General features: G+C 36.8%; 1 protein-coding gene, 4 long non-coding RNA genes and 1 pseudogene across 5 annotated transcripts; 4 read left to right on the forward strand and 2 right to left on the reverse strand.

The window, feature by feature from the left end:
• Window positions 1–2,913: 2,913 nt before the first annotated feature.
• Window positions 2,914–5,563, forward strand: LOC132627481 (putative F-box/LRR-repeat protein At3g18150). Its single transcript, XM_060342846.1, has 3 exons — window positions 2,914–4,009; window positions 4,572–4,736; window positions 4,932–5,563. Exons 1-3 carry the CDS (start codon window positions 2,981–2,983, stop codon window positions 5,286–5,288), a joined length of 1,551 nt encoding a protein of 516 aa, XP_060198829.1. The 5' UTR covers window positions 2,914–2,980; the 3' UTR covers window positions 5,289–5,563.
• Window positions 5,564–5,898: 335 nt separating this feature from the next.
• LOC132622697 (uncharacterized) lies at window positions 5,899–9,216 on the forward strand. The gene is made up of 3 exons (XR_009575967.1): window positions 5,899–6,873; window positions 7,787–7,853; window positions 8,789–9,216. It is a non-coding gene; the product is annotated as an uncharacterized LOC132622697 (long non-coding RNA).
• A 2,769-nt stretch (window positions 9,217–11,985) lies between these two features.
• LOC132622702 (uncharacterized) lies at window positions 11,986–13,014 on the forward strand. The gene is made up of 3 exons (XR_009575969.1): window positions 11,986–12,528; window positions 12,612–12,674; window positions 12,780–13,014. It is a non-coding gene; the product is annotated as an uncharacterized LOC132622702 (long non-coding RNA).
• Window positions 13,015–13,652: 638 nt separating this feature from the next.
• On the reverse strand, window positions 13,653–16,488 carry LOC132622708 (uncharacterized). Its single transcript, XR_009575971.1, has 3 exons — window positions 16,268–16,488; window positions 15,111–15,177; window positions 13,653–14,175 (listed from the first exon to the last, which is right to left on the reverse strand). It is a non-coding gene; the product is annotated as an uncharacterized LOC132622708 (long non-coding RNA).
• An 842-nt stretch (window positions 16,489–17,330) lies between these two features.
• On the reverse strand, window positions 17,331–21,325 carry LOC132622714 (probable beta-D-xylosidase 7; annotated as a pseudogene).
• Window positions 21,326–23,517: 2,192 nt separating this feature from the next.
• LOC132622724 (uncharacterized) lies at window positions 23,518–25,926 on the forward strand. Its single transcript, XR_009575978.1, has 3 exons — window positions 23,518–23,932; window positions 24,837–24,902; window positions 25,838–25,926. It is a non-coding gene; the product is annotated as an uncharacterized LOC132622724 (long non-coding RNA).
• Window positions 25,927–27,558: the final 1,632 nt, after the last annotated feature.

The raw sequence follows: 27,558 nt of genomic DNA on the forward strand, positions 1-27,558 counted from the left end.
AATGATAGAATTGATCAAGAACTTGCCTTGGATGTTTTGGGGAAGCCTTAGGGTTGTTTTCTCTCAAAAGACTGGCTAAAATGAAGTGGGGAAGAGTTATAATGAAGTTTTAATCTTATAGGGTTCGAAACCAGAAAGACGGGATCGTGCGTCACATCCCCATCGCACATTGCGACACGAACGGTACCTGTGCATCCCACGGGTGGATCACAAGACCAAAAATTTGTCAAAGACAGGTTTCGTGCACGCCACCGGTGCGTCCCACGAGTGTTCCGACATGCGACAACGTTCAGTAAAATGGGCATAACTCTTAGCACAAGGCTCTATTTGATCTCCACCATATATGGTTGGAAAGTTATTTCAAAGATGTATAACTTCAGCTTTTGAGTTTTCTCAAATTCTCAACAGATTTTCACATAATTAGGATGGAAGTTAGACCTACCATAAACTTTGTCGATTCTATCGTACCTTGGGCACCTCACTTTTCGTCTTGATCTAAAAATGACTATTTCCACCCAAACTCATCCCGATAGGACTTCATATAGCTAGAGTGTCACATTAATACTCATTTAACACGTTCACACCTAACCTGGATTTACGGAGTGTTACAAGAAGCTTGGCCAAACACCTCACTTTTTTAAAATAAGCACTTATTGAAAAAAAAAAAAAAAAAAAAAAAAAACTAAGCACATTTGGGAAAAAATAAGCTCGACCAAATAGGCTATTAACATTGGAATTTCTTAAAATATAGAAATAGCAATGCTAATATTAATTGTTTAGACTTATTTTTCGAATTTAAGTTGTTAAGAAAAATAGTACAAGTAGAATATAGTACTCTTATTTATATAAATACTCAATTATATAAGAAGACTTGATTCATTTCCAAATAGCTAGATTGCTTATAGAATAGTGTTACCAATTCATGTAACGGTTTTCAAAATTGAAATTCATAAAATCTTACCTAAGATCGACAATAACTAAAGGGAGATTAAATGAATAACTAATTTATCAATTAAAATAGAATCGTTCGAAGAAATCGATAAAAAAAAATATTAATAATTTTGCATCTCAATAAGTTAAGAAAATAAACTTCAAATAAGAATGTATACAAAATTTATTTATTTTAATGAAAAAACTTAAGGATTCTATTAAAACTTACTTTTAGGCCCTCAAGTTCATTAAGCCACTCCTACATTAAAGTCAGATAACAAGAGAACAAATCTGAATATCTATTTGGAGGCTAAAAAAAGAGACTTAAGAAGAAAGTGAAGCAAATGAAAAAATATGAAGAAATGGCACCGATATATATGATGGTTAGAATGTTTTAAGGGGTTAGCATAAAACTTGGGCAGTTAGGCTAGAATTTATTTCTACCTAAAAACTAACCTTATTTAATTGAAGTCAAACTGTATTAAGATAAACTGCAAAGACAATAAACGAGGGACCAGAATCAAAATTTTCCCAAACATTTCCTTTTTAAACTTATAGGGTTTGAAACTAGAAAAACGGGGTTGTGCGGCACCTGTGCGTGGCACCCCCCATCACACATTGGGTCACGTGCAACACCGGTGCATCGCACAGGTGATGCACAAGGCCAAAAATTTGTCAGGTCTCGTGCGCGCCACCCGTGCGTCGCACGGGTGTTCCGACACGCAACAACGTTCCGTAAAATGGGCATTACTCCTAGCACAGAGCTCTGTTTGAGCTCCAACATAGATGGTTGGAAAGTTATTTCTATAGCTTTCATGTCTTAAGTTTTTCTCAAATTCTTAACAAATTTTCATGTAATTAGGCTGGAAGTCAGACTTACCGTAAACTTAGTCATTTCTATCGTACCTTGGGCACCTCACTATTCGGCTTGATCTTCAAACAACTATTTCTACCCAAACTCATCTAGATATAGGACTTCATATAGCTAGAATGTCACATTAATACCCATTTAACACGTTTACACCTGTAAGGACCCCACCGCCTGGGTCGCCCAGGACCGGTGAGTAGACCCCTTGCGGGCCCCCTCCATGACATGCATGCTTGACATACTCAGGTATTGTATGGACAGGAAATCACACCAGTTCGCTGCGCCCTGCAGAGCTTCGAACCCGTGACCTCCAGCCTTTTGTTCTCCCAAAGGAGACGACTCTTAACTTTGAAAGTTTCTTAAAATAGAAATAGAGACTCTAATATTAATTGTTTAGACTTATTTTTCGAATTTAAATTGTTAAGAAAAATAGTTCTCTTATTTATATAAATACTCAATTAGATAAGAAGACTTGATTATATTCCAAATAGCTAGATTCTTATAAAAATAGTTTTACCAATTCATGTAACGGTTTTCAAAATTGAACTTCATAAAATCTTACCTATGATCGACAATATTCAAAGAGAGATTAAATGAATCAACATTTATCAATTGAAATAGAATCGTTCGAAGAAATCGATAAAAAAATTATTCATAATTTTGCATCTCAAAAAGTTAAGAAAACAAACTTCAAATAAAAATGTATACAAAATTTATTTATTTTCATGAGAAAACTTAAGGCTTCTATTAAAGCTGAATTATAGACCCTCATTTTCATTAAGCCGCTCCTACATTAAAGTCAGATAACAAGAGAAGAAATGTGAATATTTATTTGGAGGCTAAAAAAAGAGACTTAACAAGAAAGTGAGGCAAATTTAAAAAAAATTGAAGAAATGGCACTGATATATATGATGGTTAGAGTTTTTTTATTTTTAAAAAAGGAAAAAAAGAAGGGATTAGCATAAAACTCGAGCAGTTAGGCTAGCATTTGTTTCTACCTAAAAACTAACCTTATTTAATTGAAGTCAAACTGTATTAAGATAAACAAAAGGGAATGCAATTAGAATAAAGCAATAAAGGAGGGTCCAAAATCGAAAGTTTCCCAAACATTATCGTTAATACCAACGTCATTGCTTCCTAACATCAAATCTAACGCCAAAGCCTGAATTTGGACCCAAAACAATGGCATCATCAAGTAATAATTTGAGATATTATCCATCTTCGAAGAAACAAAAGATTGGAATTGAAGAACAAACCCTCGAAGATCGTATCAGTCAGTTACCGGACTCACTCCTCGTACAAATTCTCTCTCTTTTGCCTACAGAGGATGCATTCGCGACATGTATTCTCTCGAAAAGGTGGCAGTATCTCTGGACTTTTTTTTATAACTTCATTTTCACTATTACAAATCACGGGGCAAAAGAAAATTTCTCCTTTGTTGACTATGCATTAGCTCATTCCCTCTCTTCCAAAATTAAAAAATTCCAACTCGACTGTACTGACCTGTATCCATCCGACCGCAGTGTGGAGTATGAATATGACTCGTTAGTCAGGCGATGTCTTAGTTTTGCTGTTGAGAGAAAAGTGGAAAATCTTGTATTCTGGTCATTTGTAGATGATCATTGCACATTGCCTGAATCTCTATGTACCTGTTCGTCGTTGATAACTTTGGATGTTAAATATTGTGGCTTTGATTATTATCACCCGGTCATATCGTGTAAATCTCTAAAGAGCTTAAAGTTGGGGTATACGGTGTTATCAGATGAAAATATTGTGAACTTACTGTCAGGCTGTCCTGCATTGGAAACTATGGAATTATATATGGTTGAGGGTTTCTGTCGCCTAGAAATTAGTTCTTTAAAATTAAAGAGATTCAAGCTGAAAGGTTATTTGTTTGCTCAGGCTGGAGGAGATTCCTTAGAAATTATTGCCCCGTATCTTCACCATTTGGAAATATCAGGAGATCTTTATGATCTTAAGTGTAGACTTGTTGATGTGTCCTCTGTGGTTAATGCTAAGCTTACTTTCAACATTATGTGTATCAAAGAGATTGATAATGATGATGAGGAAGAATTTGATGATGAGGAAGAATCTGATGATGAGGAAGATAGTTGTCGTGACTATCATGAAGCAGTATATACCCTCGTCCAAGATAATCTTCAGAAGTTGAGTTGTGCAGCCAATCTAACAATTGGAACTTGGTTCACAGAGGTTTGTTTATAACTCAAAAGTCCTTAAATATACTTGTTTGTATTTTGGTATAAAATTGACATTGTAAATGATATAGACCAGATGTTAGACTTCATTAGTATCCTCATATAGCTAAAACAGGGATGCTTTTGCTCAGTTGTATGTAACTTGTGTAATTCAGCACTCACTTGGTGCTGTCAAGTCATAAAAAAATTGCCTTACCTTTCTCAAATACTGAAAGTCCTTATTTTCTCGGATTTTTAGGAGATAGTTGCACAATGTAAACATTATACAATTGAGGCCTTTTTGCACAAATTTCACCAACTCAACTGGAAAAATTATGGAAACTTGTGGACTTTTGGGCCTTTTCGCAATTCTTTTTGTCTGCTTTCCGAGTCGGGTATCTTTTTATCATACAGGCAAAAGATTGTCTAGAAACTGAGGATTTTTGTGCATTGATGTTGCTTAGAGTGTTTAGATGGTTAGATTTGTCAAAGCACTATCTCTTTACTGTGAAGTACTTTCTTTTTGTTGTTATTTCTTTCTCCATTCTTTACTAGTTTCATTGGGATTACCGCGCCAGGTCCTATGCATGTTGCTGTTCAAAGGGGTGTCGATTCCAGAATTGAAGTGCAAATATCTAACACTAGAGTTGCATTTCAAAGAATTTAATTTGTACGGGGCAACTGGCCTTTTGCGGACCTCGCCTTACGTGGAGACACTCAACATAGACATGGATACCAAGCATGTAACTTCCTGGAACTTTTTCTCTTCCTTTTACATCTGGGAACAACCATTATTATCATTTTCTAAGTGTCATTTAGATTTGCTGGTTCTGATGTTTTTCTGTACCAGACACTTCTACTGTGAAATTATTGTGTCACTTTTGTGCAATTTCTATAATGCTAATGTGCAATTGATCCTGATTATATTCTGTCTCCAGTTTGATGATTCCCGCTGCTGCTTTGAGTTACCAGATTTGGCCGAAGGAGATAATATTGATTTGCAGACTTGGATTTCAAGTTTTGTGTTTCCCAACCTCAAGAATGTTAAGATTGTCTTCTCCTCACGGCAGTGCTTGAAGAATCATGTCAAATGGGGCTTTGACAAGCTCTTCAAGCTTTTGGAATTTCTGTTAAAGAATGCAACAGTTTTGGAGAAGTTCGTTATCATATTAGAGAGAAGATTGTGCGGGATATGTTCAATGAACTGTTTGTCCCAATATTTATTTCGGTTGGCTGAGAAATTGTCAGGTTGCCCAAGATCCTCCACCAAATTTATGATTATCTTCCGGGAGTGAGCTTTCCGTGACGTGAATGCAGTAGTTTTTTGTCAATTCACATTACTCTGTTTTTGATAAACTGCTCCGTGCAATCATGAATCTTTAACTTCTCTATGTAACTAACTAGTACTATTCTTTTGGACTTACCCTTATGGCCTTGCAAATGTTATGGTAGCTTTACTCATGAAGCTTCTGTTTGTTGCATTTTAGATGTTGTACACATGTCCATTGAGATTTCTTGGTAACTCTTGTTGTCTTGGACCTATTAAGATGAGATCAACCAGCCACATATATATATATAGCAAGACAAAGGCCCGCTAACTTGGCATCACAGAATCACAGGGTTTGTATTTATCTATTTTGATAGAATTTTGTAGGGAAAAAAACTACTTTGCACCCTTAAAAAAACAACCCTCGCAAATACGCACGCCGCTTCTCACATTGCACCCCCACAAACTTCGGCAATTAAAATGTTTTTCCCCAAATCTACCTTATTCACTCTCTCTCTCTCTCTCTCTCCCCCTAATCTTCTTGCTATTGTGCCTGTTCTTACCAACATTATTCTGCCGAGAAATTTGAAACTCTTCTTCACGGCGTTCAAAATCCCTCCTGACTGTGAAATTCTTCTTCACGGCACACAAAATCCGTCCAGCCTGCCCAGATATGTTGTTCTTCAATTCTTAACCGCTTTGTTTTACTTCTGACACATTAATTTTAAATTTTAATGTAGATTTCCTATGACTTCTTACGTTTGTTACAATTAGACTCCCATGTCAATTTTCATGAGACTTCTCAGTGTTAGATAAATTGTGTACCTTCGGATATTTATCGCAAGCAGTAAACTTCTTCTACTCGATTGATTTTAATTTTTTTGCCTTGGATGTCATTGAAACTGGAAACTTAAAGTTTTGGTGTGAAACCGCGCGGCTACTGGGCAGATTCTTTCTCCTTTGTTAATTGGAGAAATTTTTTCAACGGAAGTTGAAACTTTTCTATGATTTAATTGAAGAATTTTTGCAAAGACGTGTTACGTCCCGTATTTTTATACATTGGAACAACCCGGATTAAATATGATAATTTAAGGCCAAGATTATTCCGGGATTTGAAGTCGGGACTTTTGACCATTTGATTTTATTTTGAGACACAAATTATATATGAAATTGATGGCATTGAACACTTAGGGAAAATTGGGACCACAATTCATAAAATTGGGATTAAAAATCTTGTGCAAAAAGGGCCATGTGGCCGTGTGAATTTAAAGGGGTCCCCACATTGTGTGGCCAAATTTAATTGGTCCAACACATGTGTGGACCATAGGGACATGGAGATATTTTAGTGGGAACTTAAAAATATGACCTCTAAGTCATTTCTCTTCATTTCTACACTTAGAATAAAAATTAAGAAGGAGGAGAACAACAACTCCAACCTCACGGCTAAGAGGAGAGAAAAACAAGATCATTTTTTTGCTTTCCAAAAATCAATTCCTTGGTGTTAACCCACTATATTGAAGTCCCTAAGTAGCGTGGAAGAGTTGTTTGGGCCATCCAACCACTAGTTGTGCCCAATTGCAAACCCTAACTATTGAAGGAAGTGAAGAACAAAGGTAAGATTTCATCTTGTTTATGTATTGTGAACCTCGTATGCCTATTGTAGTGTGCTAAAATGGATAGAAATCATGAAATATAGAATGTTGAAGTTGGGTTGTGTGTTTGGCATGTTGGCCGTGTAAGTGGGGGTGTGTTGGGTGGTATTGGATTGATGAATTTATTCTTGTATCATGTTAAATTGTTGTAGGATGGAGAACTTTGTGCATTGAACGAAATTCGTATATATAGGAATCTTTAACATATGTATATATGTGTGTTGGGGACGAATGTGAGTTTTATAAGGTGTCGAAGATCTCATTACTACCGCTTAGTATGTTAGTTGTCGTCGTCATGAATTCTAGTCTTGAAATGAACATTTAATGACTTATGATTGATGGGAGATTGTGCGGGCTGTTTTGAGGCTTATCGTGCGTTAATGTAATTGGTATATTATATAAGGATAACATCGTTATATTGTGGATTGTTGAGACGAGACATGACTTGAAAATGAGGAAAATTAAAAAGAGAGCTGCTCTCGGCCAAAGGGCTGTTTTCGGCCAATTGGGAGAAAAATTGTGAACTGTTTAGAATGTCCTAGAATATTGTGGTAAAGACTCGGGTTGATAATTAAATGTGTGAGCGATGTGGTGGCTTGAATGTGAGCCGTTGAATTGAATATTTGAAAAGTTGTCGAATGATGAAAAAGAGAGCTATTAATGTTATTTTGCCTTCCGAATTTATTATTGATGTTGCTAGATTGGTTATTGTGGTTGTTGTTGTTGATTTTTTTAAGCGAGATAAATTCTCGGGATGGCCTATTTACAGGGGAAGTGCTGCCGAATTTTTTTGTAGAATTTAGAGTTAGTTGGAATGAAAATTTTCTTAATATGCCTATGGTTAATATTGGATATTCATTGGCACATTTTGTAGACCTTGGGGAGCCCGAGAGGTAAATTTGGAGTAGCTTTAGATTGGCTAGCTTGGGAGTGCGTTCGAGGTATGTAAAGCAACCTCCTTTCTCTTTGGCATGTCTTAGTTTTACATAGGCTAGATTAAAGCCTTAAGGAAATTCCTATGATTCGAAATCCGAGCATGATATGATCCATATGTATTCTTTGGCACTCTTATGCATGATTTGATAAAAGTATGAACCTTCACGTCTTTGAAACAATCGTTTTTTGAACTTTGTATAGAAAGGGTTCACTTTAAGGATTTTTCGTAATTCTTGAATGCCATTTCTTGCACATAAATGCTCGGATTACCTCAATACTTTTGTAGGAGCCTATATGGCATGTGATATGTATGTTTTCTATAGGTGGGCCCGACTCGGGTAAATAACCATCCGTGGGCCCCGCGACTTTCCTTTATGAAATTCGGAAACTTTTGAAAGAATTTGTTAAGACTATTATTTCGATTTCCAAATGTGATCATTTTACTTATGTTTGAGTTATGATAATGATTTTATGCATATGACTACTCACGACTCTATTCGTGCATTCTGTTATTCGTTTCGCCGAGTCCCGGGCCGGTTCTGTTATCGTGCGCATTTTGATATACTCCGGAGTTATGCTGTGTTATGGTTCTCCGAGCTACTCGCTAATGAGGGTCGGGTTCCACTTATGTTTGGTGATGTGTTGTATATGGCGTTATGTTGTGATGTGATATGTGACGGGGATACGGAGACATGAAATCTTTCTGGTGTTATGCTGTGTTTATGGCGCCATCGACAGGCGGGCGACCATATTCTTCTGTACCCTATGCATGACTCACATATTTGAAACTAAATAATTTGATAAGATTGGATTTGCACTTATGTTTGATACTCCCATTTCGTTATGTCTCAGATTTGCTTTCTGTACATTCTGCTTTGCATACTCAGTACATATTTCGTACTGACCCCCTTTCTTCGGGGGCTGCGTTTCATGCCCGCAGGTACAGACGCACAGTTCGGTGATCCCCCAGTTTAGGATATCCCCTTCAGCTGTTTGGAGTGCTCTTCTCATTTCAGAGCATACACTTTTGGTATATACTTTTGTTCGTTATGTATGTATATATATTTGTTCCGGGTACGGCGGGGCCCTGTTCCGCCATATGATTCGTTTGGTCTGTTTAGAGGTCTGTAGACTTATTTGTGGGTGTGTGTGCCTACTACTGTACAGTTGTGTCCATATGATCTCTTTCGTTATGGCAGCCTTGTCGGCTCGCACATGTATATGTTGTTCTGTTGGCCCTGTGTGGCCTTTGTTGGTATTTGCTGTGTACAGGGTTATTTTGGATAATCCGAAAAACAAAGGAAACTCTGTCGAAATTTTCTTTGAAAATCTTATAAATTTGAAACACCGCCTTGTCGGCTTCTGTTATATACCTGGATGTGTTTGATATAATCTGAGGCAGCGTTTGATATTTGTATCGGTATAAGTCATCTGTTTGCCGCTCGGATTTGTGATTGTGTTCGGGTGCCCAATTCGGGCACTAGTCACGGCCCACGAGGTTGGGTCGTGACAAGACATTGAAGTAGCAGTAAAGTGACTTAGGAACATTCATCAAATAGTTGATCATTATTATAGTCTCCCTCTCTTCAATTATAGCTTTGTCACTCACTGTTTATTTGGTGTTGAGTACATTGACATTTGGATTAGTTTCTTCGCAATCAAACAATTCAGCAACTCTTTCAGTCTTCACACCCCCCGACGTTGAATCCTAGATGTGTCTTTGTTCGGCTCTGGTCCATTAGTGTCTTGGCGGTGATTGACTAAGGAAAAGGAAATAAAAACGGATGGCTTCCTCTCGGACGGCAGTATGACTTATGTTCATATTTCCTTGCCTTGCTTTCTCTGGTAAAAGATGTCGGATACGGGGTACAAAGACCGAGGAATAATGGGACTCTAATTAAGAGAAGTGAAGAAGTTACTGTTGAGAAGGAAAGGGATAAAACTAATCTATAAAGCACTTTAAGATTTTCATGAGACTATCTAGTGTTGGATAAATTGTTCTTTGAAAATTGCTAAGGAAAAATGCATCCTTTAGGATTTTCAGGTGATCGATTTTGAAATCTAGCTCACCACTTTATGTCAAATTCTGCAGAGAAATATGAAATCATCGTTCACGCAATTCAAAATCTCTCCTGACTTTGAAATTCTTTATTGCGGTGCACAAAATCTATTCAGGCCGCCCTGGTATGTTGTTTTTTCATTCTCAACCACTTTGTTTTACTTCTGGTGCATCAACTTTTTCCATGTAGATTCTCTACTACTTCTTTCATTTACTTACACTTTGACTCCCATATGTTCTGATAAAAAAGTTTTGAAACTAAAAAGCACTTTAAGATGTTCATGACACTCTTAGTGTTGGATAAATTGTTCTTTGCAAATTGGTAAAAGGAAAAATGCATCCTTTTGACATTTCAAGGTTGTGGATTTTTAAATCTGCCTTTTCGCTTTATATCCACTTCTGCAGAATACTTGCCCTATCTTAAGATGTACTTACTGATACTACACATGATGTTCCATGTTCTTTTCCCGACCAGTAATAGCAGATGTTGGACCATGCTCTCTTTCGAACAGTTATTGGACAAATCCTATTTGTTAGGATGCTCTGTCAGATTAGTTATGCCTGGATTTCTCATTTATTTCTGCTTGGTTGTTTTATTACAACCAACCGTTTCCTTTATTGTTTTCTCGGTCTTATTTTTCCCTTCATTTAATTTATTTTAAGCAGTCCGAAAAATGGGTCTTTCTGATGTCCATAAACCCATCATTGCACCTCTTATATTGGGTTAAATCTACTTCTTAACTTTTACTACCCTTGATCCCTTTAAGATATTTTCGGAAAGTAATTTCTACTATGCATACGCCCCTGACTTGGAGGTTCTACGGTTCCTGGTGCAGTCTTTCAGTGTTTTTTATTTGGACTTCAAATAGTACATGACATTTGATTGTATTCTCAAATATGTAACTACATTCTTGTCAGTTCTTAACTACTAAAAAAATTAGTTAAGTAACATTTAGGAGTGAGGGTCGAAAAGAGGTTCGTTTTTGTTAGTTGCACAACTATGACTGTATTCATATTTGTATTTCCACCGTGATACGTTTAGACTTTACACTCTGTTTGGAACGTTGTTACCCATTGTTTCATAATGTACTGTATTGTACTGTATTGTATTGTACTGTGCTGTTTTGTAGATACAATGTTTGGATAGACTGTATCGTTTGCTGCTGTGTAATAACATATTTTTTGTTTGGATTGAATGTATCATACTGTATTTAAATTGGTAAGTTTACTAAAATACCCTAAACTATAAGTTAAGTGCATGTAAATTGTGCAATAGCATAATATCAGACCATTAACAAAAAGCAAACATATGGCAGAATGGAATAAGCAGAATGGAATAAGTAGAATGGAATTAGCTTACCTGTAACTTTGAAACTATGGAAGAGTCCTGAGCAAAAAGCAAACATATAAAATTAAAAGAAGGAAAAAGAAGTAGGGAGCAGGACAAAAAAAAAGAAAAACGTAGAAGGAGATAAAAGAAGGAAGAAGACGGAGCAGATAAACAGAAGGAAGAAGACGTAAAAGAAAAAGAAAAACCTAGAAGACGTAGAAAAAGAAAAAGAAAAAGAAGTAGGGAGCCAAACCTAGAAGGAGACAGAGTTATGTAGAAGACGCAGGTAAGGACATAATTGGAAATATTATAAGGACATAATTGGGTGGAGTTAAATAATATAAGGTAAAGGGTAAAATAGGATTATGAAATATTAAGTAAGGACATAATTGGAAAAAGAAATTAGGTAACAATGGGATAACACCAAATCGGTTGTTACATAAAATGGGGTTTTTCATTGTTACGTAACGACGGAATTTAACAATACGATACAATACATTTTAAATAACAATCAAAACAAACATTGTTTTTGTGGTAACAATACAATACAATACAATACAATGGGTAACAATGTTCCAAACAGAGTGTTAGAGTGTGTTACTACCTTGGTACGCTGCGAAGATTTACAATTACTATTTTATTTGATTGTTGCGTCGTCTTCTAATTAACTGTATTCATATTTGTAATCTCCACTGTGATACGCCTAGACTTTAGAATGTATTACGACTTTAGGTTCACTACGATATTTACAAGTACTATTTTTGATAAAATGCTTTGCCGTCTTCTAATTAAAGTTTTCCCCTTTGTTTTACTCTTTTCCGACTACATTATGCTTCAAATACACACACACTAGAGGCAATGAAGGACACGTCGTAAAAAAAAGACCTAGTTATTGTAGAAAACCCGCGTATAACAATATCATGCACCTCATTAAATTACTAAGCCGGCCTCAAAGGTAATGTAAAAGACTAAGCACACTTGTTGATCTCAATCTCAAATTCACTCTCATATATAAGTAGAAATATAAGTAGTTAACTTGTAGTACTCTTCGAAGATAGTGAACTATTATTTTATTTGATTTAATGCTTCGCCTTCTTTGAAGATTTGCCCTTGCAAGGCCAAAAAAAAAAAAAGCACTTACCAAGTTCACATCTACTTTTATTGACACACCTATTTCCTTTTATATACGTCCTTCCTCTGTTTTCATGGATACATTTTTCCCTTATCTAATTACTTAAGGCTCTTCTAACAATCGGAAACTTACTGTTGCATTGAACTTGCTATTTCACAGGTATGCTGACATGCTTATATTTCCATAATACACCACAACCATATATAAATCACGCACAACAATTTTCATCTTTTAACGTACAGGATTCTTCCAAAGGATAAGCAATATCGATCACGCATAACAACTTCCTCAAAATAATTGTCCAGGTAAATCTTAATGCTTACTTTAGCAATTTTAATACTTTGTTGTTTATCCCAATTAATATTGCCTTTATCTTTTGATATAATAATTAAGTTACCTGTGATCCCCAGAATTTTGACGTACAAACATGCGGATTCAATATCTGGAAAAAAAAAAAAGAAAAGGAACAACTGAGAACCGAAATTTATATTGGAGTTTTGCTAGATTCATCATGCAAAGAATGGCTGCGCATATATTGGTTTATGTATAGATATTGTGTTTTCACATGTATGATTTTTGAATTACATTTTGACATATAAAAAATTATTAATGTCATCTTCTTTCTAATCTTATTACAGTGGTTAATTCATTATAACCATTTAACAATGCCGCGCGTCCAGATAACTGGGCATACAAATGATGATTGCTGATAGAGATGAACTGCCAATGCCAATGAGCGTAACAACATTTCTGCTTTTCTTTGGCTTAAATGATCCAAAAAATGATGGAGCCGTTCCAATTGAAAAACTGCAGATTAGTACTTTCTACGTAGAGCTTTCACTTTAAATAATTCATAATTGATGTCAGCGTGAATAGATAATTTTTAAAAATTACATTATAACTGTTGTAATGAATTGGACAATTTCGAGAAAGCGATGACAAATAAGTTCATTGGCGTACAATATCTAATAGGTTCTATGATAAGGTGCTCAGGGTGTTGCACAAGTTGATTCGTGTGGGTTTATTAACTGTTGAATACAATTTGGGGTACATCATCTGCATTAGATTCAGCTAACGTTCAATGACTTTGAACCTCTTTGCAAGAAAGTTATAATCAACTATAAGTGTGATATAAAATTGAAATGTCAACATTCGAATTCTCCTATATAAAGGATGTCACGACCCAACCCCGTAGGCCGTGACTAGTGCCCAATCTAGGCACCCAAACACATCTATCAAATGCTATCTCAAAATTTTATCAAACGCATTCAAGTATATAACAGAAGCCATCAAGGCTATATTTCAAATTTAGACAATTTCCAGAAAAATTTCGGCAGAGTTTCCTTTGTTTTTCGGACTATCCAAAATAACCCTGTACACAGCAAATACCAACAAAGGCCACACAGGGCTAACAAAGCAACGTGTAAACATATGCGGACCGGCCGCCGCGGCGAATGGGATCGCCCAAACACAACATATACATGTGCAAGCCGACAAGGCTATCAAATGGCACAACGACCCAAAAACATATACAAAATGCATGCCGACAAGGCTGCCATGACGAAGAAGATCATATGGACACAACTGTACAGAAGTAGGCACACACACCCACAAATAAGTCTACAGACCTCTAAACAGACCAAACGAATCATATGGCGGAACAGGGCCCCGCCGTACCCATGAACGAATATATACAACATAGCGAACAAAAGTGTATACCAAAAGATGTGCTCTGAAGGGAGGGGAGCACTCCAACAGCAAAAGGGGTATCCTACACTGGGGGATCACCGAACTGTGCGTCTGTACCTGCGGGCATGAAACGCAGCCCCCGAAGAAAGGGGGTCAGTACGAAATATGTACTGAGTATGCAAAGCAGAATGTACAGAAAGCAAATCTGAGACATAGCGAAATGGGAGTATCAAACATAAGTGCAAATTCAATCTTATCAAATTATTTAGTTTCAAATATGTAAATCATGCATAGGGTACAGAAGAATATGGTCGCCCGCCTGTCGATAGCGCCATAACACAGCATAACACCAGAAAGATTTCAAATCTCCGTATCCCCGTCACATATCACATCACAACATAACGCCATATACAGCATAACACCAAATATAGATGGAACCCGACCCTCTTTTGCAAGTAGCTCGGTGAACCATAAACACAGCATAACTCCGGAGTATATCAAAATGCGCACGATAACATAACCGGCCCGGGACTCGGCGAAGGGAGTAACCAAATGCACGAATAGAGTCGTGAGTAGTCATATGCATAAAATCAATATCATAAATTCAAACATAAGCAAAACGATCGTATTTGAAAATCGGATAGTAGTCTTAACAAATTCTTTCAAAATCTCCCGAATTTATAAAAAAAGGAAGCCGCGGGACCCACGGGTGGGTATTTACCCAAGTCGGGCCCGCTTATGAAAAACATACTCGTTATATGTATTGCAAAATTTTTATAAAAATATATTGGAGCAATCCGAGCATTTATGTGAAAGATATGACATTCGGATATTTCGAAGTTCCTTAAAGTGAAACCTTTTTGCGCAAAGTCCGAAAAGCGATTTTTCAAATACATCAAGGTTCATATTTCATCAAATCATACATAAGAGTGCCAAAGAACATATACGGATCATAACATGCTCGGATTTCGGATTTGGAAGTTTCCTTAAGGCTCTAATTTAGCCTATAAAAACTAAGACATGCCAAAAAGAAAGGAAGTTGTCTTACATACCTCGAACACACTTCCAAGCTAGCCAATCTAAAGCTACTCCAAATTTACCCCTCGGGCTCCCCAAGGTCTACAAAATGTGCCAATGAATATCCAATATTAACCATAGGCATATTAAGAAATTTTTCATTCCAACTAACTCTAAATTCTACAAAAAAAAATTCGGCAGCATTTCCCCTGTAAATAGGCCATCCCGAGAATTTATCTCGCTTAAAAATCAACAACAACAGCCACAATAACCAATCTAGCAACATCAATAATAAATTCGGAAGACAAAATAACATTAATAGCTCTCTTTTTCATCATTCGACAACTTTCCAAATATTCAATTCAACGGCTCACATTCAAGCCACCACATCGCTCACACATTTAATTATCAACCCGAGTCTTTACCACAATATTATAGGACATTCTAAACAATCCACATAATATTTCCAACGACCCGAAAAAATTTTCACTGTTTGGCCGAAAACAGTCCCCTTTTCCATTCCTCATTTTCAAGTCATGTTTTGTACCACAATCCACAATATAACGATATGATTTTCATAAAATATACAATTTACGTCAAACACACAACTAGCCTCAAAACAGCCCACAATTTCTCAACATCAATCTTGAGCCACTTAAACACTTATTTCCAACTAGAATTCGTTTCGACGATAACTAAAATACTAAGCGATAGTATTACGATCTTCGACACATTATAAAACTCACATTCGCCCGCGCCACACACATACACATGTTAATGATTCTTATATATACGAATTTTATTCAATGCACAAAGTTCTCCAAATCAGTCCGCAACGCTTACTATGTCAATTTGGGACATTAAATTCTCATTTCTAACCTACAAGTCATCACAATAACCATTACGACGCTAAGCGAGATTAATTCCTTCTTTGCTACAATTTGGAGGCTATAAACACGGCTACACTACACATATACATGTATCGATGATTTTTATTCTTTTCCCCACTCGATACCAATCTAACATAATATAGAATTAATTCATCAATTCCATTTGTCACACCCATATACACGGCTAGAACACCCATCACACAACCCACGTCCAATCATACTATATTTCATGATTTCCATCCCTATTAACATACCATAACATGAATAAATGTTCACAACACAAAAACAAGAGCAAAACATACCTTTCTTCTTCAATCCACCAAATAGTTAGGGTTTGCAAATGGGTACAACTAATGGTTGGATGACCAGAACAACTCTTCCACGCTACTTAGGGACCTCAATATAGTGGGTTAACACCAAGGAAATAATTTTTGGGAAGAAAAAAAAATGGGGTTGGATCTCCCCTTGGCTGGCCGAAACAGTGGAGAAAAGAAAGGGCTCTCAATGTTGATATTTTGCTAAGTGTTGAAGTGTAGATTGAGTAAAGAAGACCACTTATTCATCTTTTAAGTGTCCCCATTACCTTGGGTCCACACAATGTGTTGGACCAATTATAATTGGCCACACAATGTGTGGGACCCCTTTTTAATTCACACGGCTACAAGGGAGTTTTGAACAACATTTTAAATTCCAATTTTGTGAATTGTGGTCCCAATTTTTCCTAAGTGTTCCATACCAACAATTTCATATATAACGTATGTCTCCAAATAAAATCAAATGATCAAAAGTCCCGACTTCAAATCCCGGAAAAATTTTGGCCTTAAATTATCATAGTTAATCCGGGTTGTCCCAATGTATAAAAATATGGGACGTAACAAAGGATGTAACAAAACTCGCACCAGATAATACCTACATGGCACTCAAAGCAAAACTAAATTCAAAGAAACTGTAATTAGGATCTCCCGATGAGGTAATATGGTACGTTCTAATTATCATCCAAAACTATGTACATTTTGTGTATACAAAATTAGAGAACACGACATTTACAAGCATTCATCGTTAAGATTCTTCATATGTGTGTCTAAACTTTTGACAATAAATGACATTTTTAAGGTATTAAACGGATATCAGGGAATGATCATACGTAAGCTTAATAAGGTCATTCACCACCGCATTACCTAGTTTTAGAATAATATTTAGCCGCATGAAATGTTATTTTCTGGTAATGCTTTTGTTAATAGCATTAAGGTCCTTGATTATGAAGTGGCATGTAAACCATGAAAAAACGATGATGTGGTGATGACCTGCTGGCACCAGAAATTTGATTCCTAGTGGTTTGGGACAGAGGGAGTACATTATCTTCCATGATAATTTAATGTTACTTGATATTAAACTGAATTCTAACTGACAACTTAGATCAGGGAGATCATACAAATACAGTAACAGGATACTCCTCATCTCCAACAAGAAGGAAATATTTCCCCTCATCAATTACTAATGAACCATTTCTATTGGCCCTAGTAAAGTGCTCACAAGGTTTCACATCAAATGCAATATGGGTATTTTCCCCTGCTTCCAAATCACACTCTTGAATCCTATCAATGTCTTTCTTGGAACCTCATCCATTGTGCTGGAATGCTTTAGAAACAACAGCACTGGGCGCTTACCAGCCATTTCTCCCTGGTTTTTTACCTCAACTTTAACTGTGATAATCGCATTGTTGCATAATTCTGATCCAATGTCTGAAACAGCAACGCTCGGAACAAAACCGGTTTCGGTTTCCTTGTTGGCCTTCGGTTCATGAAATGCACTTTGTCTTGGTTGACAGAGGAAAACCCATAAGAGTAACTGGTGTAGCTGAGACCATAGCCAAACTCGTAAACTTTTGGCCCGTTGTAGAATCTGTATGTGCGCCCTGGATATCCAGCAGATGATACAGGCCGCATCCTCATGTCAGTCATCGGTATTTTGTTGAACTCCTTAGGATACCAAGTGACTGGTAATCTTCCCCCTGCAAAGTAATGTAGTCTTGCATGTTTATAAAAGTGATCCAGCAATAGCTATCAATCCAACATCATTCAAGGAAAAGGAGTAAACGAAGTTCACCAGGATTGTGTTCACCGAAAATAATCTCTGCTAATGCAGTAGCTCCACTCTCACCAGGGTAACCAACCCACAAAATGCCTCATATATTTTGGTTGTCCTTAGCAAAAGATACATCCACTGGACCTCCACACATCAAAACCAGTATAACAGGTTTTGAGGCAGCTTGCGCGATTGCTGTAATGAGACTCTCTTGCATACCAGGTAGCCCCAATTCTGACCGATCAAGCTCCTCCCTTTCAAGACTCTGGTCTAATCCCATTACTAGAACAACATAGTCTGCCTTTTTCGCTATATCAACCGCTTCATCTATTGCAGCAGAAGTACAGTTGACGAAATTGCAGCCTGGATGGTACATTGTGTTTCAACATACCCGTGAAGTCCTTGGAGTAACGTAACGTTCTTGCAAGGATAGCCTTCATAGTTACCTAGAAGTACTTCGGTATCATTTTCGTTGGGACCTATTAAAGCAAGGGATGTTGTTTTGATCTTTGAAAGTGGAAGGATCCTGTCAGAATTTTTAAGAAGGACAATGCCATTTCTTGCTGCTTCAAGGGCTAGTGCCTGGTGTTCTTGACTACAAACCTCTGCTGTAGAAATGTCTCCGTATTCCAATTTTCTTGGGTCACCATTGAATAATCCTAGCCTCATTCTAATGGAGAAGGCATTGTGAAGAGCTCTGTCTATGTCAGATTCTTGTACTTTCTGCTTCTCTAGAGCTGATTTTGTGTATTTCTGCAAGTGGGCACCACAATTCACATCCATGCCTGAAATTTCATTGCCAAGAAAAAGTCGCATTTAGTCTTCATCAATGTTGCGTAAACTTGAAAGAAATTTCTAGTTTTCATACTTTTTCTCAACATCTTGTTGCATTATGCACCATTTAATCTACATTTTCTTTATTATCGTTTTGCCTTACGAATAGAAATTTTACTACATTCAATTGAGTATCCAACTAGAACAAAATTCACTGATAACAAGAAGGTCATGCATGTTAGTCCTCATCTTCATTACTTCAGATTAGACTGAAGTTTGATATTTTTAACTCATAGATCACAATCTATAGATGCTTTAACAGGTAAATGCATGGTATGCCAGAACAGTCTCAAAGTAGACCAATGCGACTTTGAGAGATGAACTTTGGGAAAAAATAACCAACAGATATACACCTAATTTATAAGCAGGGCCAGAAAGCATGCCAATAATAGTAATGCCAGATCATCCAGCTAAAGGATCATTCTGTTTTAGTACACAATGGACCAAGTCATGGGCATGCCAATGGTCCTATATTTTCAAAAAACATGCGCACTGGGGAATGGGTTTTGTTGTAATCAACTTTTTCTGCCGCAGCATGTACTGTGTTTCACACTTCACACTTTGGAATAAAGCATGCAAAGACATAATTGAGGTTTGAGGTGAGTCAATCTTCAATTTCACAACAAGCAAGATATTGATTTTTTGTAATTATTCTTTTGACAGCAAAGTAATAGAAGCAGAAAATAGATAAGTTACCAGCTTTGAGGGTAGCAGCTACTGCATCTTCGGTTCTTTAGCATAACCTTGTTGTTTATACATAATAGAAACTGCATCACAATCTGATACAATGTACCTTTAAATAATAGGCAACAGTAGTTAGAGATACGGACATGCAATTAGATATCAATTAGGAACAAAATGAAACATGATTCAACATTCTCTTCTCTTTTGGGAAAATTACCCTTGCAAACCCCATTTTCCACGGGCAGTCGTGGTCAAAAGATCAAAGTTGGCACAATTTGGTATCCCATTAACAAGGTTGTACGCACACATTATACTGCTGACTTTCCCTTGTTCCACACAACTCTTGAAGGGGGGCATCGAACGTGAAGCGATTGATGTTATTCCAATTATCCACATCTTGAGCAATGAAGTGCTTACAACAAGCTGAGGCTTGAAGATGCCCATCCTGAAGTTTCCCACCTTCAAAACTATCACCTTGAATTCCTCTTACATAAGCTACCCCATATTTTCCCACCATCATCGGGTCTTCCCCCGGTGTTTCTTGCCCTCTTCCCCACCTTGGGTCCCTGAATATGTTTACATTTGGTGCCCATAATGTCATCCCCTTTAACTGACCTGCATTGTACACTGCTCTTGCCTCTCTTCCAATTGCCTAGACAAAGCAACAATCTCAGCAAACTAATTTCTTGCTTGTTTTATCAATTAAAACATACTTCTTCAGTCCCATAATTTTAACATGTCCAACTTTAAAAAACCATAACCTTCAAGTAGATACAATTTTAATGCATGTCATACAATTGTAACATCATTAAGTTGTCCACGATTACTTTTTTAAAGTCATCGTATAGTGTAAACTCCTTAAAAAGGGTACCTGATCTGAGCTTAGATTTTTGGTTCCGAGCCGGATTAAAAGATGATGGTTGCCGTAAATTGGTAACCAATGCAAAACTAAGCAATTTCTAGTGAATTCCCATGGTACAGAAAAGCTGGTACTCCCTCCATCCCTTTTTAGTTGCCACGATTACTAAAAATTTAAATACCTATCATTTTAAGAATTTAAGATAGAATTAATTAATTAAATTTTTTCACATTTTTCCCTTATATTATTAGTCGTTCTTGAAAGTAATCAATATTGATTATCAAGCATAAAACCCATAGTGTACATTCACTGAAGAGGTACAAGGGTATCTCCGTCAAAAACACTTCTTATATATTTATAATAACTTCGGGTGTGCAGACTGATACGATAATCGAAGTAGAAGGGACAGCAGATAGTAACAGAAATCGAAAGGCAATAAGCTACAAGGACAATGCCCGCCTACAAAGGCCACATAATTAAGTACCTGAGCAATACGATACCAGAGATGTTCATCAAAGGTAGAAGCAGTGAGAATAATTTGCGGGAACTGAGTTGCACCCTTAACGGTGCCATTGAAAGTCGTGCCTCTTCCACTCTTAGAAACACCGTGTAATCCCTCCGACCACCACTGATAGGCAGAGATACCGAGTCGAGGTATTTCAGGTGCAGTATTAACCAGCTGTGAGATTTTCTCGTCCACGGTAAGGCGCGACACGAGGTCATGTACCCTTTGGGTGATAGTCAAGGATGTGTACAGAAGGGAAATGAACTGGTAATTGAGTTTGACGAGTCACATGAAAAGGGAGGCTGAGCTGACTCAGCTAGGAGGAAGAGCACTGAAATGAAGAAAATGAGAAAGGTGACGACTTTTTCAGTTATTTGGTGTCCCATTTTGTATGTAAAGTTGGAGGTTTTAACGGTGTTTCTTCTGTTGAACATTCACTTATATAGTACTTGCATGTGAAGGAATTAAGATTTAAAATAAATAAAGATACTGGTATCCCGTGTTAACAGGGTCTGAAAAAAGTGTTAAATACAATGAATAAAAATATCGATCCACAAGGTATCCCGCATTAACAGGTCGAAAAAGATGTTAAATTACGAGGACTAAAGATACCATTTACTAAATTTAGCCCATGATGATTAAGGATCGTGCAAAACAAAAACATAATACGTAAGTTATGTATTTGCATATCTTTTAGAATTTAATCATAATTAATTAATATATATTTTCATAAATTATTTGTTTATAATAAATTTACATGATTTGGTGTAAACACTTTCATACGAATAAATATTTTCCGAAAAGAAGTTACAGTATATTGATCATCATCGAAAAAATGGTCATATCCAATATTATAATTTTAAAACCCTTTAATTATCTTCTCTCTTAGATGCCGTATTCATTGAAACCTCCGCCTCATAGATTAAAACTTGCGGAGTAATTAAAAAATATAAGTTGGTAAAGAGTGATTTTCCCCTCATCGTGATATGATGAGAACTACAGTAGCTTAAAATGCTTTCAATGTAGATTTCAGATATTTAAATTTTTTAATTTAAGGAGATGAATTAATCTAGTCCATCAGCTTTCTAAAATTAGTGAAGATCACACACCTTGATAATCGTAAAGTGTTAATCAAAAGTATTACTACCTATTTTGGCTTCTGGCCATCACAGTATCCACCTTTTGGTATTTCCTTTTCTCATAATGTAGACAAACGTTCCCTTCTTAAGCAATTTAATCCTATGATAAGGGAAGCTCCTTTAATCTAAAGTTGTGACTAGTTCTACATCATGTGCTACATTCTACTTGTTCTATTTTTATCTTCTTTCTTTCTTTTTGGCTTCTCTTGCTCTGTGGAAACTTGGCAAATTTGTGAGCAATTAAAAAGGGTTTCTGATGAAGGAGTAATTCATAGTAGCAGCAAATAAGACTGCAAAGATAAATGGTGTGAAGGCTTAAAGTGGAAAACACTCTGTGGCCTTTGTTTTGAGTGGATGATAGGAACGGTGAATTATGTCACATCGCTATAGGTGTGCTCTTGTGGTAGCAAGAGAACAAATATGTCTACTTCTTTTTCGCCTAATCACAATTTCAAACTTTTGATCGAAGTAAGCAATTATTTAAGACAATTCACGAAAATAATAGGTTATTTTGAAAATTAGAATAGACATATTTCACATTAACGTATTAGACTATATTTTTTAATTCAAAAATTTCAACGCGCAAAAATTAACGATTGACGGAGTAAACATGCATAGAAAACGGTCTCAGCACGGGCCATGCCCCTCTAGTATATATATGTATGTAGATTGAATAGTTGACGATTTATGAAGTTCATATAGAAAAATTGGTTCTTAACTCAATAGGTTCACACCATTATCAAGCACTTACTATAATTGGCGAAGCTAATTTTAAATCCAAATTTGACATTATCTTTGATAGAAAACACGTGAAATTCTTTTTTAGAGAAAGGCAAATGTATTATTTTATTATTTAATAAACTATTAAATTATAATCCCTTATTCCACTAACCAAACAATTCGAGAGTAAAGAATTTTGGATGGAGAAAAGACCGAAAAGCTAGAATAAGCCTCTCTTGTATAGTATTTGTAAATGAAAGATACGAATACTGAGTTGTGCTCTATGAATTTGCTACAACTCCAAGATGAATTTTCCAATTGTGTAAAATTTAATAGTATATGGTTTCCTAAATACATCCGATATTCGAAACTGATCGACCTGGCTAGTTGGATTCGCGCCTCGTGAAAGTGCTCCATACGAAGAGGTTCTCCATACTCAAAACTCGAGCCTAAAATATATAATTAGAAGATGGAGGATCTCATCAATCTCACATCCGACATACATCAAATGCGCATCAAAACTCTATCGATATCTTCAGCAGTATTCTTGGCATCAGATGAAATTGTTATATCCCGTATTTTTATACATTGGGACAAACCGGATTAACTATGATAAGTTAGGGCCAAGACTAATCCGGGACTTGAAGTCGGGACTTTTGACCTTAGATTTTATTTTGAGACGTAAGTTGTACATGAATTAATTGGCTTGGAGTAATTAGAAAATTTGGGACCAAATGTGATATAGTTGAAGGTTAAAAATCTTGCAATATTTGGCCCTTTGGCCGTGTGGTCCGTTAAATGGTCCCACACCTTGTGTGGCCAATTTTATTTGGTCCAACACATGTGTGGGCCCAAGGACACATGGAGAAAATTGTGTGGAACTTAAAAGATGACTTTCAAGTCATCTTCTTTCATTTACACTTAGCAAAAAAAATCAAGGAAATTGGAGAGCAACAACAACACCACTCACGGCCAAGAACAAGGGAAAACCAAGTTCAATTTGAGCCACCCCAAAATTATTTCCTTGGTACAAACCCACTATTTGGAGGTCCCTAAGTAGCGTGGAAGCATTGTTGGAGCGATCAAGTCATTCGTTTAAGAGATCGCAAACCCTAACCCATTGTGGAATTGAAGAAGAAAGGTAAGTTTTGATCTTGTTTTTGTGTTGTGAACATTTTATTCATGTTGTAGTATGTTAATATGGAGGAAATTAGTGAAATATAGTATGTTGGAAGTGGGTTGTGTGATGGGTGTGTTAGCCGTGTGAGGTGTGTGTGTGTTGTGTGGTATTGAGTTGATGAATTAGTTCCATGTAGCATGTTTGATTGTTGTAGGGTGGAGAAATAAATTAGAACCATCTAAATGTGTATATGGGTGTATGGCCGTGTATATAGCCTCCAATGTGTAGCAAGGAATGAATTAATATCGCTTGGTGTATTAGTTGTTGTCGTTATGAATTCTAGTTTGGAAATGAAAGTTTAATGTCCAAAAATTGATATGGTAAGTGTGCGGGCTGACTTGGGGAAATTTTGTGCAATTAATACAATTTTTATTTTTATGAGAATGACATTGTTAGAATGGGGATTATTGGTGCAAATCATGATTCGAAAGTCGGAAGGTGTGTTATAGCGAGGTTCTCGGTTTAGGGGCTGTTTTCGGCCAAGTTGGAGAAAATGTGGGATTGTTGGAAATATTATGTAATTTGGTTTAAAGTGTTATTGAATGTTGTTAGTATGGGTTTGGGGTAGTATTTGAATGTATAAGCGATAATGTGGCTTGAATGTAAGCCGTCGAATAAATTATTATGAATGTTGTTGAATGATGAAAAAGAGAGTATTAATGTAATATTGCCTTTCGGATTGGTTATTGGAGTTGCTAGGTTGGTTATTGTTGTTGTTGTTGTTGATTTTGGACGAGTTAAATTCTCGGGTTGGCCTATTTACAGGGGAAATGCTGCCCAAATTTCTGTAGAATTTAATGTTAGTTTGGAATAAATGGCTTAAGTGCCCATGGCTAATGTTTGATATTCATTGGCGTATTTGTAGACCTTGGGGAGCCCGAGGCGTAGATTGGGATTAACTTTAGATTGGCTAGCTTGGAGTGCGTACGAGGTATGTAAAGCTCCACCCTTCGTTCTTTTGGCATGCCTTAGTTTTCAATAGGCTATATCCCGAGCCTCGAGTAAAATTCTAAATTCGAAATCCGAGTACGTTATGATCCTTATATATATATTCTTGGCATTCTTATGTATGATGTGATGAAATATGAACCATTATGTCTCCCAAAGAATTGATTTCAAAACTTTGTAAAAAAAGTTGTTTTAAAGAATTCCGTAATTATGAATATCATATCTTTCACAGAAAGGCTCAGATTGTTCAGATATTTTTGTAGGAATTTGTATGGCATATGATAAGCATGTTTTCCATAGGCCGGCCCGACTCGGGTCATTACCCGTCCGTGGGTCCCGCGACTTTCCTTTATGTAATTCGGACGACTTTTGAAAGAATTTGGTATGATTCTCATTTCGAAGTTCAAGCATGGTCATTTACTTATATTTGAGTCTATGATAATGATTTTATGCATATGGTTACTCATGACTCCGCTCGTGCGTTCTGTTACATCTTTCGCCGGCTCCCGGACCGGTTCTGTTGTCGTGCGCACTATGATATACTCCGGAGTTATGCTGTGTTTATGATTTACCGAGCCACTCGTTGGAGGGCCAGGTTCCACTTATTTTGGTGTTATGCTGTGTATGGCGTTATGCTGTGTTACGATATGTGACGGGGATACGGAGATTTGAAACCTTTCTGGTGTTATGCTGTGTTATGGCGCCATCGACGGGCGGGCGACCATATTCTTCTCTACCCTATGCATGACTTATATATTTTTAAATGAAACATTTTTGATATGTTGGATTTGTACTCATGTTCTGTACGCCTATTTCGTTTATGTCTCAGATTTGTTTTCTGTATCTTCTGCTTTGCATATTCAGTACATATTTCGTACTGACCCCCCTTTCTTCGGGGGGCTGCGTTCATGCCCACAGGTACAGACGCACAGTTTGGTGATCCACCAGTTTAGGACACCCTCTTTTGCTGTTCGGAGTGCTCTTCTCATTCCAGAGCCTACATTTTGGTATATACGTTCGTTCGTTACATATGTATATACTTGTTCAGGGGTACGGCGGGGCCCTGTCCCTCCATATGTTTTGATTGGTCTGTTTAGAGGTCTGTAGACGTATTTGTGGGTGTGTGTGCCTACTTCTGTTCAGATGTGCTTGTATGATCCTATTCGCTATGGCAGCCTTGTCGGCTTGCATTCGTATTTGTTTTGGGGCCGTTGTGCCATTTGATAGCCTTGTCGGCTTTTGATATATATATATGTGTGTGTGTGTGTGTGTGTGTACACATGGTTGTGTTTGAAATGTGTCTGAGATAGTTTGATATAATTTGAGGCAGCGTGTGATATTAGTGTCGTATACACTATCTGAGTGTGATTTATTCAGGATGAGTGTGTTAGGGTGCCCAACTCGGGCACTAGCCACGGCCCACGGGGTTGGATCGTGACAGAAATTTTAAATAATCCAGCACTTGCAAATCCTAAACAATAAATACCCTTCTATCTTTTTCCAGTGATAAGGACTTCTGTTTTTTGGCATCTCATTTTCAATGAATAGCACACCATCATCCTACACAAAGCATTTCATAAATATTTAAATTTGCAAAGAACATACCTTCGAATTATGGATCGGATTATTACATTTTAAATTTGAAATTGTATACAAACTTTTCCTCATATTAGCCAAATACCTTGAACCATTTTGTAACTGTGCTTTTGTACCCTATAGCAAAAATCAAGGCATCAAACTGCTCCCTATTACGATCAGTAAATTCAACAAAGAGAGACTGGCTGCTAAGGGCTTTTGTCAGAAGGAGGGAATCGACTAAAATGAGATTTTCTCACCAGTCATGAAGCATAGCTCAATTCGTTTGTTACTAGCTTTGGTTGGGCATTATGACCTGAAGCTTCATCAGCTTGATGTCAAGACTGCATTCTTACTTGGTGAACTTGAAGGGGTGATCTTCATGAATCAACCCGAGGGTTTCCTTATTGAAGGAAAAAAAAAAGATCAGGTTTGTCAATTGAAGAAATCTTTGTATGGTTTGAAACAGTCCCCACGACAGTGGTACAAGAGATTTGATGCATTCATGATTGCAAAAGGTTTCTCGAGAAGTGCATTTGATAGCTGCGTGTATCACATGACGGTATCTGGTAATTCAAATATTTATTTACTGTTATATGTTGAGGATATGCTGTTTGATGCTAATAGTATGACAAAGATAAATGCTTTGAAGAAACTGCTAAATAAGGAGTTTGCCATGAAAGATTTAGGTGAAGCTAAGAAAATCCCTGGAATGGAGATTCACAGGAAGAACGGTGAGGTACATATCTCTCAGAAGAAGTATATTGAGAAGGTAGTTCAGAGGTTTGGCATGGTAAAATGTAAACCCATAACTTTACCGTTAGCACAACATTTCAGACTTTCTTCTTTGATGGCACTGCAATCAAAGGAAGAGGTGGAGTACATGTCAAAAGTTCCTTATTCTAGTGCAGTTGGTATCATTATGTATGCTATGGTTTGCACTCGGCCTTATATTGCTCAAGAAGTGAGTGTGGTAAGTCGATTCATGTCTAATCCGGTAAGACACATTGGGAAGCAATTAAGTGGATATTGAGATATCTTAAAGGCTCTTCGAATGTTGGTCT

This window comes from Lycium barbarum, chromosome 2 (assembly GCF_019175385.1).
Source record: "Lycium barbarum isolate Lr01 chromosome 2, ASM1917538v2, whole genome shotgun sequence".
Lineage (NCBI taxonomy): Eukaryota > Viridiplantae > Streptophyta > Magnoliopsida > Solanales > Solanaceae > Lycium > Lycium barbarum.

Excerpts from the sequence above, each read along its gene's own strand:
- LOC132627481 (XM_060342846.1), top strand. The coding sequence starts at position 2,981 with ATGGCATCATCAAGTAATAATTTGAGATATTATCCATCTTCGAAGAAA. Across the intron at positions 4,010-4,571 it reads TTGGAACTTGGTTCACAGAG|GTCCTATGCATGTTGCTGTT; the intron begins GTTTGTTTATAA and ends TTACCGCGCCAG. Across the intron at positions 4,737-4,931 it reads TAGACATGGATACCAAGCAT|TTTGATGATTCCCGCTGCTG; the intron begins GTAACTTCCTGG and ends TTCTGTCTCCAG.